The sequence below is a fragment of the Schistocerca piceifrons genome, chromosome 7 (assembly GCF_021461385.2).
Source record: "Schistocerca piceifrons isolate TAMUIC-IGC-003096 chromosome 7, iqSchPice1.1, whole genome shotgun sequence".
NCBI classification, from domain to species: Eukaryota; Metazoa; Arthropoda; class Insecta; order Orthoptera; family Acrididae; genus Schistocerca; species Schistocerca piceifrons.
In genome coordinates, this window is record NC_060144.1 from 851,842 (window position 1) to 864,218 (window position 12,377).

The 12,377-nt window shown below is 40.4% G+C and overlaps 1 protein-coding gene across 1 annotated transcript in view; it reads right to left on the minus strand.

Annotated features, from left to right (window-relative positions):
* LOC124805294 (protein unc-13 homolog B) overlaps positions 1-12,377 on the minus strand; it is a 473,759-nt gene that overhangs the window by 41,713 nt on the left and 419,669 nt on the right. The window contains exon 22 of the mRNA XM_047265806.1: positions 8,923-9,021. Coding sequence (XP_047121762.1) covers positions 8,923-9,021 — 99 coding nt within the window. The remainder of the gene's footprint in view (positions 1-8,922; positions 9,022-12,377) is intronic.

Here is a 12,377-nt window from a genome sequence, read left to right on the forward strand (position 1 = left end):
GGACTCACGCACTAGACACGACGTCACAAAGCCATACACTTATGCCGTGCGATGCTTCAGACAGTTCGGAGCCAGCACCGCCAGCTACTCCTGTCATAGCCACTGCACGGAGGACATGCCCCCTCACATGCCCAGCAGTCCTGCCTGCTGCTGCTGCCACTAGCCACTGCAAGAGGCACGCCAGCCAGCACCATGTGCTGATGTCACCAGCCGCCACCCAGTCATTGCTACACCAGACCCCAGCCACTGTGCTACTGCTGACGTCACCACACGGCATGCGAATTACAACAGGATAGAGTTGTGGACTGATGGCTGTTCTGTCACGCAGCTCCCGAGCTCCACTCTCCGAGGGGTGATATCTGTGGTGGCCCGCCACACAGCCGCGCAAATGCTAGAACTACTATCGCGCCCGACACAGCATTCGCAGTGTGTGCGTGCAGATTTACCATTAGTCAAAAGCCCGGCAATGGCACCGTGCACACCGGACGTGTGATGACAAAGCGAGAACCAGTGAAAGCCAGGCATCACAATGTGCTGGACACATTGCACGAAGAGCTGTCCTGCCTAGCAATGAAGCACGTTGGTACAGCAATCGCGGACTCCCCGAACGTGCGCACGAAGAAGCTGGCCCATCTGTTTATGCAGCCGCTTCCACCTTGCCCGCGAAAAACACTGCACTCCGTGGATAGTGGAGGGAGCCAGCCATATAGAGACTTGCCTGTGAGCACACGGCTACGAGACATGCTCAACCTCATGCTATCAACCGTGGTCACGCAGTCAGCGATGGACTCTATCGGGCTCGATTGTATGCATCTCAGTCATTGTAAGAAATGTGTTTGCCTCATGCTGAAGTTTCATTTGCATTCAGTCACATTGGCCTCCTCTGAGCAGAGTGTGTGGGCTCAACTATAAGGTTGGTTCGTCACACAAACAATTGTAAGTGGAATTACAAGCAATCCCACTACAATGTAATAATTATGTATGCACTCATAAGGAGATTCTGCACAGGCAGTGAAATTAACAAATCGTACTCTCAAAGAAATATTGACAATAAATTTCAAAAATGTCAGATGCTGCATAGCAATATTTTGAGGAAATTGGCTTTATCTTCTGTAAACCCATTTAATGTATAGAATGTAGCTCAGCACAATTTTGATTTAAGTGCCCTAGAATCTATAAAGGGCAGTCCCATTCACAGTACAGTCAGCATGATCAGGACTCATCAACTTTATCTTTGTCACCAGACTTGGTATTCAAAAGCATGATGTGCATTTAGGGAGAAAGCCCAAACAATGAATCAGCAGCAGTGCATATTCAACTCACAGTCTGCATGTAGTCCTCCTACCACTCAACCTCACTATAACAGCAGGAAGTGGTATACAGTATGCCCACATTGTTTTGGTAAATATATGAGCACTTAGTGCCCATATCAGGAAACAAACTACGTGCAGTACTGTAAGCAAAGACAAGTGGTGGAAGTTTGCAAAAGCTGCACACTGATGATGCTGCAGCAGCATGGTACACTCACAGGTGAACCATTTTACAGAGCAACGATGAAATTTTTCTCGTCCACTAGCAATCAACAACCAGTTACTACAATTTATTGCTGATACCAATTCACCAATTCCTATTATAAATGAGGAAACTTACACTCCCATTATTTCTCTGTCTCTCCAGCTGACAGCAGACAGGTTACAGTCCTGCAGCATGCACTGCATACTTGTGCATGGTAAATGCACAATAACAGAACTGTACACAAAAGTCAGATATCTGATTACTTTCTTAGTTGTGCCATTATGTCAGGCACAAAACATTTTTGGGATGGACGCTTTTTCAGCTTTTGGTTTTAAAATAGTAGATGACATCACCATTGTATCAGCAATTAGCTGATGATTTTGATGCGCTATGCACCAAATTTTAAGACCTATTTTTACCAAGCACGTTGTTGTTGTGGTCTTCAACCTGAAGACTTGTCTGATGCAGCTCCTCATGCTACTCTCTCTTGTGTCAGCCTCTTCATCTCCAAATAGCTACTGCAACCTACATCTTTCTTAATCTGCTTGCTGTATTCATCTCTTGGTCTCCCTCTACATTTTTTACCCCAAACTTCTCTCAAATACTAAATTGGTGATCCCTTGATGTCTCAGGATGTGTCCTCTCAAATGATCCCTTCTTTTGGTGAAGTTGTGCCACAAATTTCTTGTCTCCCCAATTCCATTCTACACTTCCTCATTAGTTACATGATTGACCCATCTAATCTTCAGCTCTATTCTCTTTTCACCTAAACTGTTTATCGACCATGTTTCACTTCCATATACACTCAAGACAAATACCTTCAGAAAAGAGTTCCTAACACTTAAATCTATATTCAATGTTAACAAATTTCTCTCCTTCAGAAATGCTTTTCTTGCCATTGCCAGTCTACGTTCTATACCCTCTCTACTTCAGTCACCATCAGCTATTTTGCTGCCCAAAAAGCAAAAATCATCTACTACTTTAAGTGTCTTGTTTCCTAATCTAACTCCCTTAGCATAACGCGGTTTAATCTGACTACATTTCATCATTCTTGTTTTGGGTTTGTTGATGTTCATCTTAAATATCCCTTTCAAGACACTGTCCATTCTGTTCAACTGCTCTTCCATGTCCTTTGTTGTCCCTGACAGAAATACAATGTCATCAGTAAACCTAAAAGTTTTTATTTCTTCTCCTTGAACTTTAACTCCTATTCCACACTTTTCTTTGGTTTCCTTTACTGCTCGTTCAATGTACAAATTGAATAACGTCATCAGGAATAGGCTACAACCCTGTTTCACTCCATTTCAACCACTGCCTCCCATTCATGCCCCTCAATTCTTATAACTGCTGTCTGATTTGTGTACAAGCTTTAAATAGCCCTTTGTTCCCTGTATTTTACCCCTGCTACCTTCAGAATTTCAAAGAGAGTATTCCAGTCAACATTGTCAAAAACGTCCTCTATTTATCTACAAATGCTATAAATGTAGACTGGTCTTTCCTTAATCTGTCTTCTAAGATAAGTTGTGGGGTCAGCATTGCCTAGCGTGTTCCTCCATTTCTCCGGAATCTGAACTGATCTTCCCTGTGATTAGCTTCTACCAGTTTTTCCATTCTTATGTAAGGAATTCATATTAGTAATTTGCAACTATGACTTATTAAACTGCTAGTTCAATAATTTTCACACCTGTTAGATACTGATTTCTTTGGAATTGGGATTACTACATTCTTCTTTAAGCTTGAGGTTATTTCACCTGTCACATATATCTTGCACACGAGATGGGAGGGTTCTGTCATGACTCACACTCTCAAGGCTATCAGTAGTTCTGACAGAGATCATCTACCCCCAGGGCCTTGTTTCAACATAGATCTTTCAGAGCTTTGTCAAATTCTTCTCACAGCATCATATCTCCAATCTCATCTTCATATGTGCCTACTTCCCTTTCTATAATATTGCTTTCGAGTTCAGCTCCTTTGTATAGGTACTCTATATATTCATTCTACCTTTCAGCTTTCCCTTCTTTGCTTAGGAATGGTTTACTGTCTAATCTCCTGATACTCATACAGGGGCTTCTCTTTTCCCCAAAGGTCTCTTTAGTTTTTCTACAGGCAGTATCTATCTTTCCCTAACTGAAATATGCTTCTAAAGCTTTACATTTGTCCTCTAGCCATTCCTGCTTAGCAATTGTCAATTTCATTTTTTAAATGATTGCATTCCCTTTTGCCTGCTTCATTTGCTGAATTTTAAAATTTCCTCCTTTCATCAGATAAATTCAATATCTCTTGTGTTATCTAAGGATTTCCACTAGGCCTTGCCTGTTTACCTATTTGGTCCTCTGCTGTCTTCACTATTTCATCTCTTAAAGCTACTCCTTCATCTTCTACTGTATTCCTTTCCGTGTTTTAGTCAACCATAGCCTAAAGCAAACTCTGAAACTCTCAACAATCTCTGGTTCTTTCAACTTATCCAGGTTCCATCTCCTTAATTTTCTACCTCTTTCCAATTTCTTCAGTTCAAAACCAATAAGTTGTGGTCAGAGCCCATATCTGCCTCTAGAAATGCCTTACAATTTAAACTCTGGTTCCTAAATTTCTGTTTAACTATTACATAATCAATCTGGATCCTTCAAGTATATTCAGGTCTCTTCCACATATACAACCTTCTTCTATTATTCTTAAACCAAGTGTTAGCAATGATAAAATTATACTCTGTGCAAAATTCTACCAGACAGCTTCCTCTTTCATTCCTTCCCCCCAATCCACATTCACCTACTTCTCTTCCTTTCCCTACTATCAAATTCCTGTGCCTCATCAAAATTAAATTTTTGTCTCCTATAACTATCTGAATAATTTCTTTTATCTCATCATATATTTCTTTAATCTCTTCATCATCTGCAGGGCTATTTGGCATGCAAACTTCTGGTACTCTGGTAGGCATGGGTTTTGTGTGTATCTTGACTATGATAATGTGTTCATTACGCTGTTCATAGTACTTTATCAGCCATTCCTATTTTCTAATTCATTATTAAACCCACTCCTGCTTTACCCTGATTTGATTTTGTATCTATAACCCTGTATTCACGTGACCAAAAGTCCTGTTCCTCCTGCCACCAAACTGCACTAATTCCCCTATATCTAACTTCAACCTGTTTATTTCCCTTTTTAAATTTTCTAACCTACCTGCAGGATTAAGAGCTCTGACATTCCATGCTTCGATCTATAGTGGGAGTGGGGGGAACTCTGCCCAAACAGGCTATGAAGGCCCAATGGTATTGACCAGCCACCATGTCATCCTCAGCCCACAGCATCACTGGATGTGGATATGGAGGAGCATGTGGACAGCACATTGCTCTCCCAGTCGTATGTCACAAGTAGCTCCTCAGTTTGCTCACAAGGGCTGAGTGTACCCTGTTTGCCAACAGTGCTGGGCAGACCACATGATCACCCATCCAAGTGCTAGTCTAGCCCGACAGTGCTTAACTTTGGTGATCTGACAGGAAACAGTGTTGTCACAGCTGTTGGCCTGATCAGCAGAATGTCAGTCTTATTTCTCCTGATGATGACATCTCCTAAGTAGTTCCCACATGGAGTTCCAACCCACCTTAGGGTGTTCAAATAATTACATAACTCAGATTCAACTAGTCCTCTGCAGCACCTAACTAGTTTAGAGCTGAACCAGTTCCAATAGCGTCATGAGATGAACTCATGCCTGTATTAGGTCATCTGATGGAACAAGACATCCTGACACCTAATCAATATGCAATAACACTGGAATTGTTACGAGAACCAAATAGTGCACTATGTGTTTCTGGTGACTTTAAATTAACTGTATATGCACAATCAGAGATTGTCCCATTCCAAGACCAGAAGAGTTCATGTCAATACTATCTATCTGCAGTTTATTTTTGACTGCCACTAGATGAACAGCTCCGCCAATTCATGGTCATAAACACCCTAATTGTATTGTGCAGATGCAAAAGGTTACCTGTAGGAATCAGTAGTGCACTAGACTTTTCCAGCATTTCTTGCAGCAGCTGATTCAAAATATTTTGAATAGTCAATTATCTGGATGATATATAAATATGCTACATCTTGTAACTTACGTCTAGTGTTCCAGCGCTACAACAAAATGGATTGAAGTACAACCTACAAAAGTTTGAATTCTTTCTTCAGTGAGTGGAATATTTAGGCCACATACTGAGTTTTAAAGGACTTCAAGCCACTCTGTGGAAGTGGCAGAAAATACTAAAGTGCCTGTGTACTTAAAAGACCTTCAGTCATATCTCCACAGATGGAAGATAAACTTACAACTAAAATTATTGACCATTTTGATTAAACAAAATTGACTTTACTGATCTGGAAAAAATGCTGGGTCTAATTTCAGTCACCTAGAAGGAACATGTTTCACAAAACAGTGACAAAGAAATTTCATATGTGATTGTATTTTTTCCATAATCTCCCCAACAAGCTTTTTGGGCAATAAAAAAAATTATATAAAAGCAAGTTCATTTCTGAAGCATTTTCACCAGTCTTATACTCCTTTTTGGGATGCATTGTGGATTATGTGTATCTTATGTGGCAACATCGGTCAACTGTTTTACTCCTACCAGGATCAAAGATTCAGTGTAAGATCATTCAGAGCTTTGTTAAGATTGGGTTCATCACAGCCACTCATCGACAACTTTGAATGAGAAAGCTGGGCATAATCCAAGGCTTCATTTAACTTGGAGTAAACAACACTAGCAGTGGCTTTACCAATGAAGAAAGTATGTACATATCTTGCCACAATCCATTGTTTGCTATTAGACCATGACTCTTTCTTTGTAGTTTCATTCACAATTTCAACAAAACAAAGAGAGAAATGTGCTGCTCCAATATCATCAACCAATTATTTTTAAAATATGGAACTAAATAATTGCATACTAAATATCTTACCTGTGTCCTCAAAAAGGTGAATTCAGAAGGAACACTTTCAGGAAACATTGCCTCAAAGATTTCTTTGCTATCTTCACAGGATGGTTGAACAGCAAAGCTCTCCTCGCTATCACTTTCAAAAAATGTCCATTTATGAATGGTCAAATAAGTGTCAGGACCCTTTTCAACAGTTAAAACATTATCTAAATTCTGCTTCTTGTGTGGCAACCTATGGCCCATCAAAATCTTTTATCCTGGTCACCAATTTGTCTCAATATGGGACTGGGAAAGTTCTTTCTCATGAAAGAGATGAACAACCTATTGTATGTATGTCTAAAATGCTGACTTCAGCCTGGATCAATTACTCACAAATCAGAAAGTAACACTAGCTATTATATTTGGCAACAAAAAATTCCATACATATTTTACACCACAAAATTTCACACATAATGGACCAAAAACCATTAATTTCCTTATTTGGTCCTAAGAACTGCCTTCCAGAAAAAAATGCTGGCCCCTCTTCCTCAGCAATAACAATTATTCAATTCATTATTGGCCAACAGCAGGGCATGCTAATGCTGATGCCCTATCCAGACTACCTATGACACCAGATCTGACATTTGATTCTTGTGAAACACTGTCCTTCCAAACAGATGACACCTTACAAAACCACCTACAAGAGTTCCCTGTTACAGAATTTGTAATTGCAAATGTTATATCTTAGGACCTTATCCTCAAACAAGTTATGAAATACATTCACTGAGATTGGTCACAACACCTCCCATCCCACTCCCTTAAAGAGCTTCACACATATTTTCCCCTAAAAAACAGGATACTGATGCAGGGAGTACTGATGCCGACATTAGACAGTGAAGACCACTGTGTGCTCAGCATGCCATAAACATCCTGCACCTTGTCCATTAGGGGAAGACATGTATGAAGGCACTGCAAGAGCAGCACACTTACTGGCATGCAGGAAATTGAGGGGACAGCCTGTTCCAGCGCAACCTGCACGTCAACCCAGTCAGCACCCCTTCAATTGTTCTATGCCTGGCCAACACTGCAGCCAGGAGTGTATATCAATACGGACTTCACTGGCTCCTTTTTGGGAGAGAGGTAGCTCATCATCATAGACTTATTTTCCGTTTCTTTATGTAGTTCAAATGTGAAACACCATAACAAGGAAGGAGTAATCACTTTTCAGAAAGTACTCGCTTCTGAAAGGGCCTAGGATAAGCTGAGTGGTTAGTTGTTAAGTTTCAGATGCGGACAATGCTGTCAGCTAAGACTACGGTTGAGGTCTTGACCCAGTTCCTGGCATCAAATGCTGCCAACAATTGATCCTCTGGGACCCCCAGAGGTCTACAACATGCACACACCAGCCCAACCATTGCGCCACTTCTCACTGGGCACAGAGGTTTACGCTTGTGCCTTCGGGAGGATGTCATGATGGATAATAGGAATCATAGACGCACCAGGAATGATAAATATTTACAGTTGATGCCAGTATTACCATACTGGTATGACATCCCAACCAGCTGTGCCCATGCTTGGCAGCTTCCACCTCTAGACAAGCACTGCTGCCCCCGGAGCCAGCTCAATACAACTTCAGATGCCTGGTAGACCCACATCCCCAGGTTTAGAGCTGCTGGAGCTGGTATCCCATGGACTTTTCCATCACCAGCATCACCTACTTCCAGCACAGGCACAGAGACCAGAACTCCAGTTTCATCTGACTCCAGCAACAGTACCATGCTCCTTCAATAAGCGGAGAACACAGTGACACCAGATGTAGAGATGGACAGCAAACCTTTAGCTGGCTTGCCCATCCACACCTCCCAACTCATGGTACAGTGATCATGACACTGATTGGGACACTTCTGGCCCTATACTCTGGCAAAGGGAGAAAGGGTGCTATATCTCTGTCCTCCAACAATGCTGTTTATATCCTGTGATGTCTGCTGCCAATGACTCATCCAGTGGCCAGTAAGAAGTGCCAACAGGCTGTCAAATGGAGATGACCATTGACGTCAAGCTAGAGATAAAACATGGCCCCTGGGCAGCTGCAACACTTCGAATCACATTGTGCTAAAGTCTCTATCTTGCTTACACTGTACTTTCATGGCCTGACTGCTTACTGGATTTCAACTGTACTGGGTTACATTTTGTATTGCTGTTCTGTAGAATCATTGACAGATCTGCTTGAACCTCAGCTGTTGGGATTATTCTTCTGACTACCTGGCATGGTGAGGAACTGTATACCCATATAGTCAGTGTAATAGATAGTGTTTTGTCTATATCAAATGTAATACATTTTACTAGGCAAAACACTATCTCGATTATTTGACCTAGAACAGAAATGTTTGGCCATGTGTATCAAGATTTGTTACTGAGTATCAAAAGTTTGTAGGGCACTGAAAATTAGAAGCAAATTATTATTATAATATGAATGAAAGTAATTCATATTTTTGGTTAAAGTCAATCTTGATGTGTTACCTTTGACTGTCACTTTATGTTCTCCAGTTCCTGGATGAGTGAACAGATCCACCTGTATGGAAACTTCTCCCACACTACCCTCATCAATACTTTGTGCTTCTGTGAAAAAAAATACAGTATATAAATAATTTATTGAGAAAGTGAAACAAATATGGTCAAATTAAATTTGGCAAATGCTTTTATATTTGCAGAAACAAGAATTTGGTACAAACATTGTAGTTAAGTGCAGTAACAGATATTCATAAATGTCAGATTTTGTATAGAAAAGACATTCAACAAACAGACAGAACAGTACATCCTGCCACAATATCTAAAAATGTTTATGCACCAAACAGATTTACACTGTCCAGTACTATTCCTGACAGAAAGAGAAAAATATAAATGATTTAACAACAGAGTCTTGTGGAGGAATCAAAAGTAGTAATTTACATACTGCTCATTTATCACATGCACACATGCTAATTACAAGGTACAAAACATTGTTTCTTACCACAATTATGAGTATTCAATACCAAAACTAGATTTGGCAAAGCAAACATCAGTACCAAAACTCATAAATATTACTGCTTGGTTAAGAAAACATGCAAACATTGCTGTCCAAGCATTTTATACAAACAGGTAATAACAGCTGGTAAGAGATCAAAAGTTGATGGATAAAATCCATAATCACAATGAGCAATTAACAAGAGCAGAACAGGCTCTTTACATGGACTTCTGATGTAGTGAGGTTAACGGTTTCAACTAGGGACATGAAAATTTCATGTAAACAATAATTTGAAAGAGAATGTGAAATCAGTGGTTTTCAATGGTACAAGATGAAACACATGGTTTTCACATAATTTTGCATTTTCCATATTTCCTTGTAAAACTGTTATAAGTCAGAAGTGTCCTGTTCAGTAATACAGGTACTTTTTAGTTATTTTATATTGAAACCAGATATTGAATTCTTTTCTCAAGGCTGAGATTCAAATAGAGTGTTAAAATGACTTTCATTTCCTAGATAAAGAACTGCTGTCCTAGATGTGACATCAGATGAAAATACCATACTTCCAACAAACTCTATTTCAGAATTTGTTATGCATGGCAAAGTGTCAACACTCATGTTGTCCAACATCTCAGAAGTCTGATAAGCAACAAAATTTTTTTCAACAAACAACTGTATAAAGGGTCAAACTTGCTTATCAAATATGCTGTCAATTCATATTTATCTCAAACATGGCAAACACCATCCCTGTTTGACATAACATGTCAAACACAGCAGCACACTTATGTCAAGAGATTGAAAGCTGCATCAAGTGGGTGTGTTAGATGAAACTGCTGATTTTCATCTCACACACCTCATACAAGGATACCAAATATATTTTAGGTATTACTTTCACCAATGGCCATTTTTTCCTTTACATGAAGTACAAGATCTATCAAAAGATCTATCACCACTCATCCACTTGGTTCTCAGTGACTTGTCAGTGGGAAGGTCTACAGGCCTGTATAAGAGAGGCAGGGGGCAAGAAGAACTCCAGGTGTTATCCCTCTAACCAACAAGTACAAACGCTGTCTTCCAGCGAAACTGAGCCAGTAAGACATACTTCACCTGTTGGGATACCTGTTGCGTCCAATGTCAAGGGGAGGTGAACACAAAAAGGTAGGGGTCTGTTAATCATTGGCAATTCAACTGCTCTCCCTTCCCTCTTGGGAAACAGTAGCCTTGTGCTGTCTGTGTGCATTTCTAAACACATCATTCCCCATGTTAAAGAAGCCATACCAATATTCGCTGAGGGTACAACGTTCAACCAAATACAAGTTGTGATACACATTGGAATGGAGGATGCCTGTTGTCTGGTGTTATTCTTGGAACAGTCAAGTGACTGGCACAGAAGCTTGAGAAGATTAGCATTGCTCACAGCGTTCAACAAACCTCATCATAATCTGAAGCAGTCCTCAAAACTTATTGGGGCCCTTTGGTTCTTTGCTGAGCAAAAGACCTGAACCAAAGATTTCAAAGGAGCTGTGAAAAGTTATGCTGTGACTTGCTAGACTTGTGCTATAGGGTTGAGAATTGTAGGGACTCTCTGTGCCTCTAAATGAGTCAGACGGTGCTACATACCAGAAGCTGGAGTGTATACAAGGGTTTCTTAGGCAATTCTGTATCCTTTCCTAGCTGTAGGAGACCCTCAAGTATGAGGGTAAGATTGAAGCAAATGCACTCCCCCCCAGATTACATGATTAAACTCCTAGAGATCAATTGCCAAAGCAGTCACAACAAAGTCAAAGAGTTTGAAACAGTCCTAAGAACCTGCAAAGCTCGTATAATACTAGGTACCAAAAGCCAGTAAAAACTTGAAACTGACAGTTGTGAGTTTTTGGGTTAAATCTAAGAGTATACTGAAATGACAAGACAATGAGTTATGGAGGTGGTGTATTTGTCACAGCAGAGAGAACTTCAAAACCATGAAGACAGAAGCTACAGCATCATGTAAACTGTTTAGGCAAGACTCATTATAAAGGTTGGATATAACCTTGTAGTTGAATCTTTTTCATTAGCCTCCAAACTCACTCCCAGATGTAACCAAAAACTTTAGAGATAAGCTCAGTTTGCTAGTATGAGTGTTCCTCAAACACAACGTCATCAGTGGAAGAGCCTCTATGATCTAATAATCAGTTGGGATGGTTATAATGTTACAAGTGGTGGGCGTGGCAAGACATCCTGTGAACATTATTAAAATAAGGCATTTAGCAATGTTCACAGGATGTATTGTCACGCCCACCACTTATAAAAGTGGTGGGAATGACAGAGCAGATAGTTCAGGAACCCACTTGTGTTGGAAATATATTATACATAATATTAGGCATAATGGCAACAAATAGGCCTATATCTTTGACATTGGTCTGCTGTAGAGCTTCGGAACATGTTTTATGCTTGTGTATTACATTTCTGGAGACTGATAATCTCCTCTGTAGGAATCAACAATGGTTCCCAAACAATGATCATGTGAAGCCCAGTTTTCTCTGTTTGTACACGAAACCCAGAAGGCAGCAGATACAATACCTGGGTAAATACCATATTCCTTGATTTCCACAAGGCATGTGATACAGCTCCTCAATGTTACCTATTGAACAAAATATGAGCAACCAGAATATTAGACTAACTGTGTGATTAAACTGAAGAATTCCTAGCAAACAGAACATAGCAAAGTTTTTCAATGGAAAGGAAGGAAGGAAAATTGGCTTTAACATCCTGTCAACATCAAGGACACTAGAGAAGGAGCACAAACTCGGACTGTGTCAAGGATGGGGAATGATATCAGCTGTGCCCTTTCAAAGGAACCATCCTGGCATTTGCCTGGAGCAATTTAGGGAAATCGTGAAAAACCAAGATCTGGATGGCTGGACATGGCTTTCAGTCGTCATCCTCCCAAATGTGAGTCCAGTGTCCTAGTCATCACATGCCACTTCGC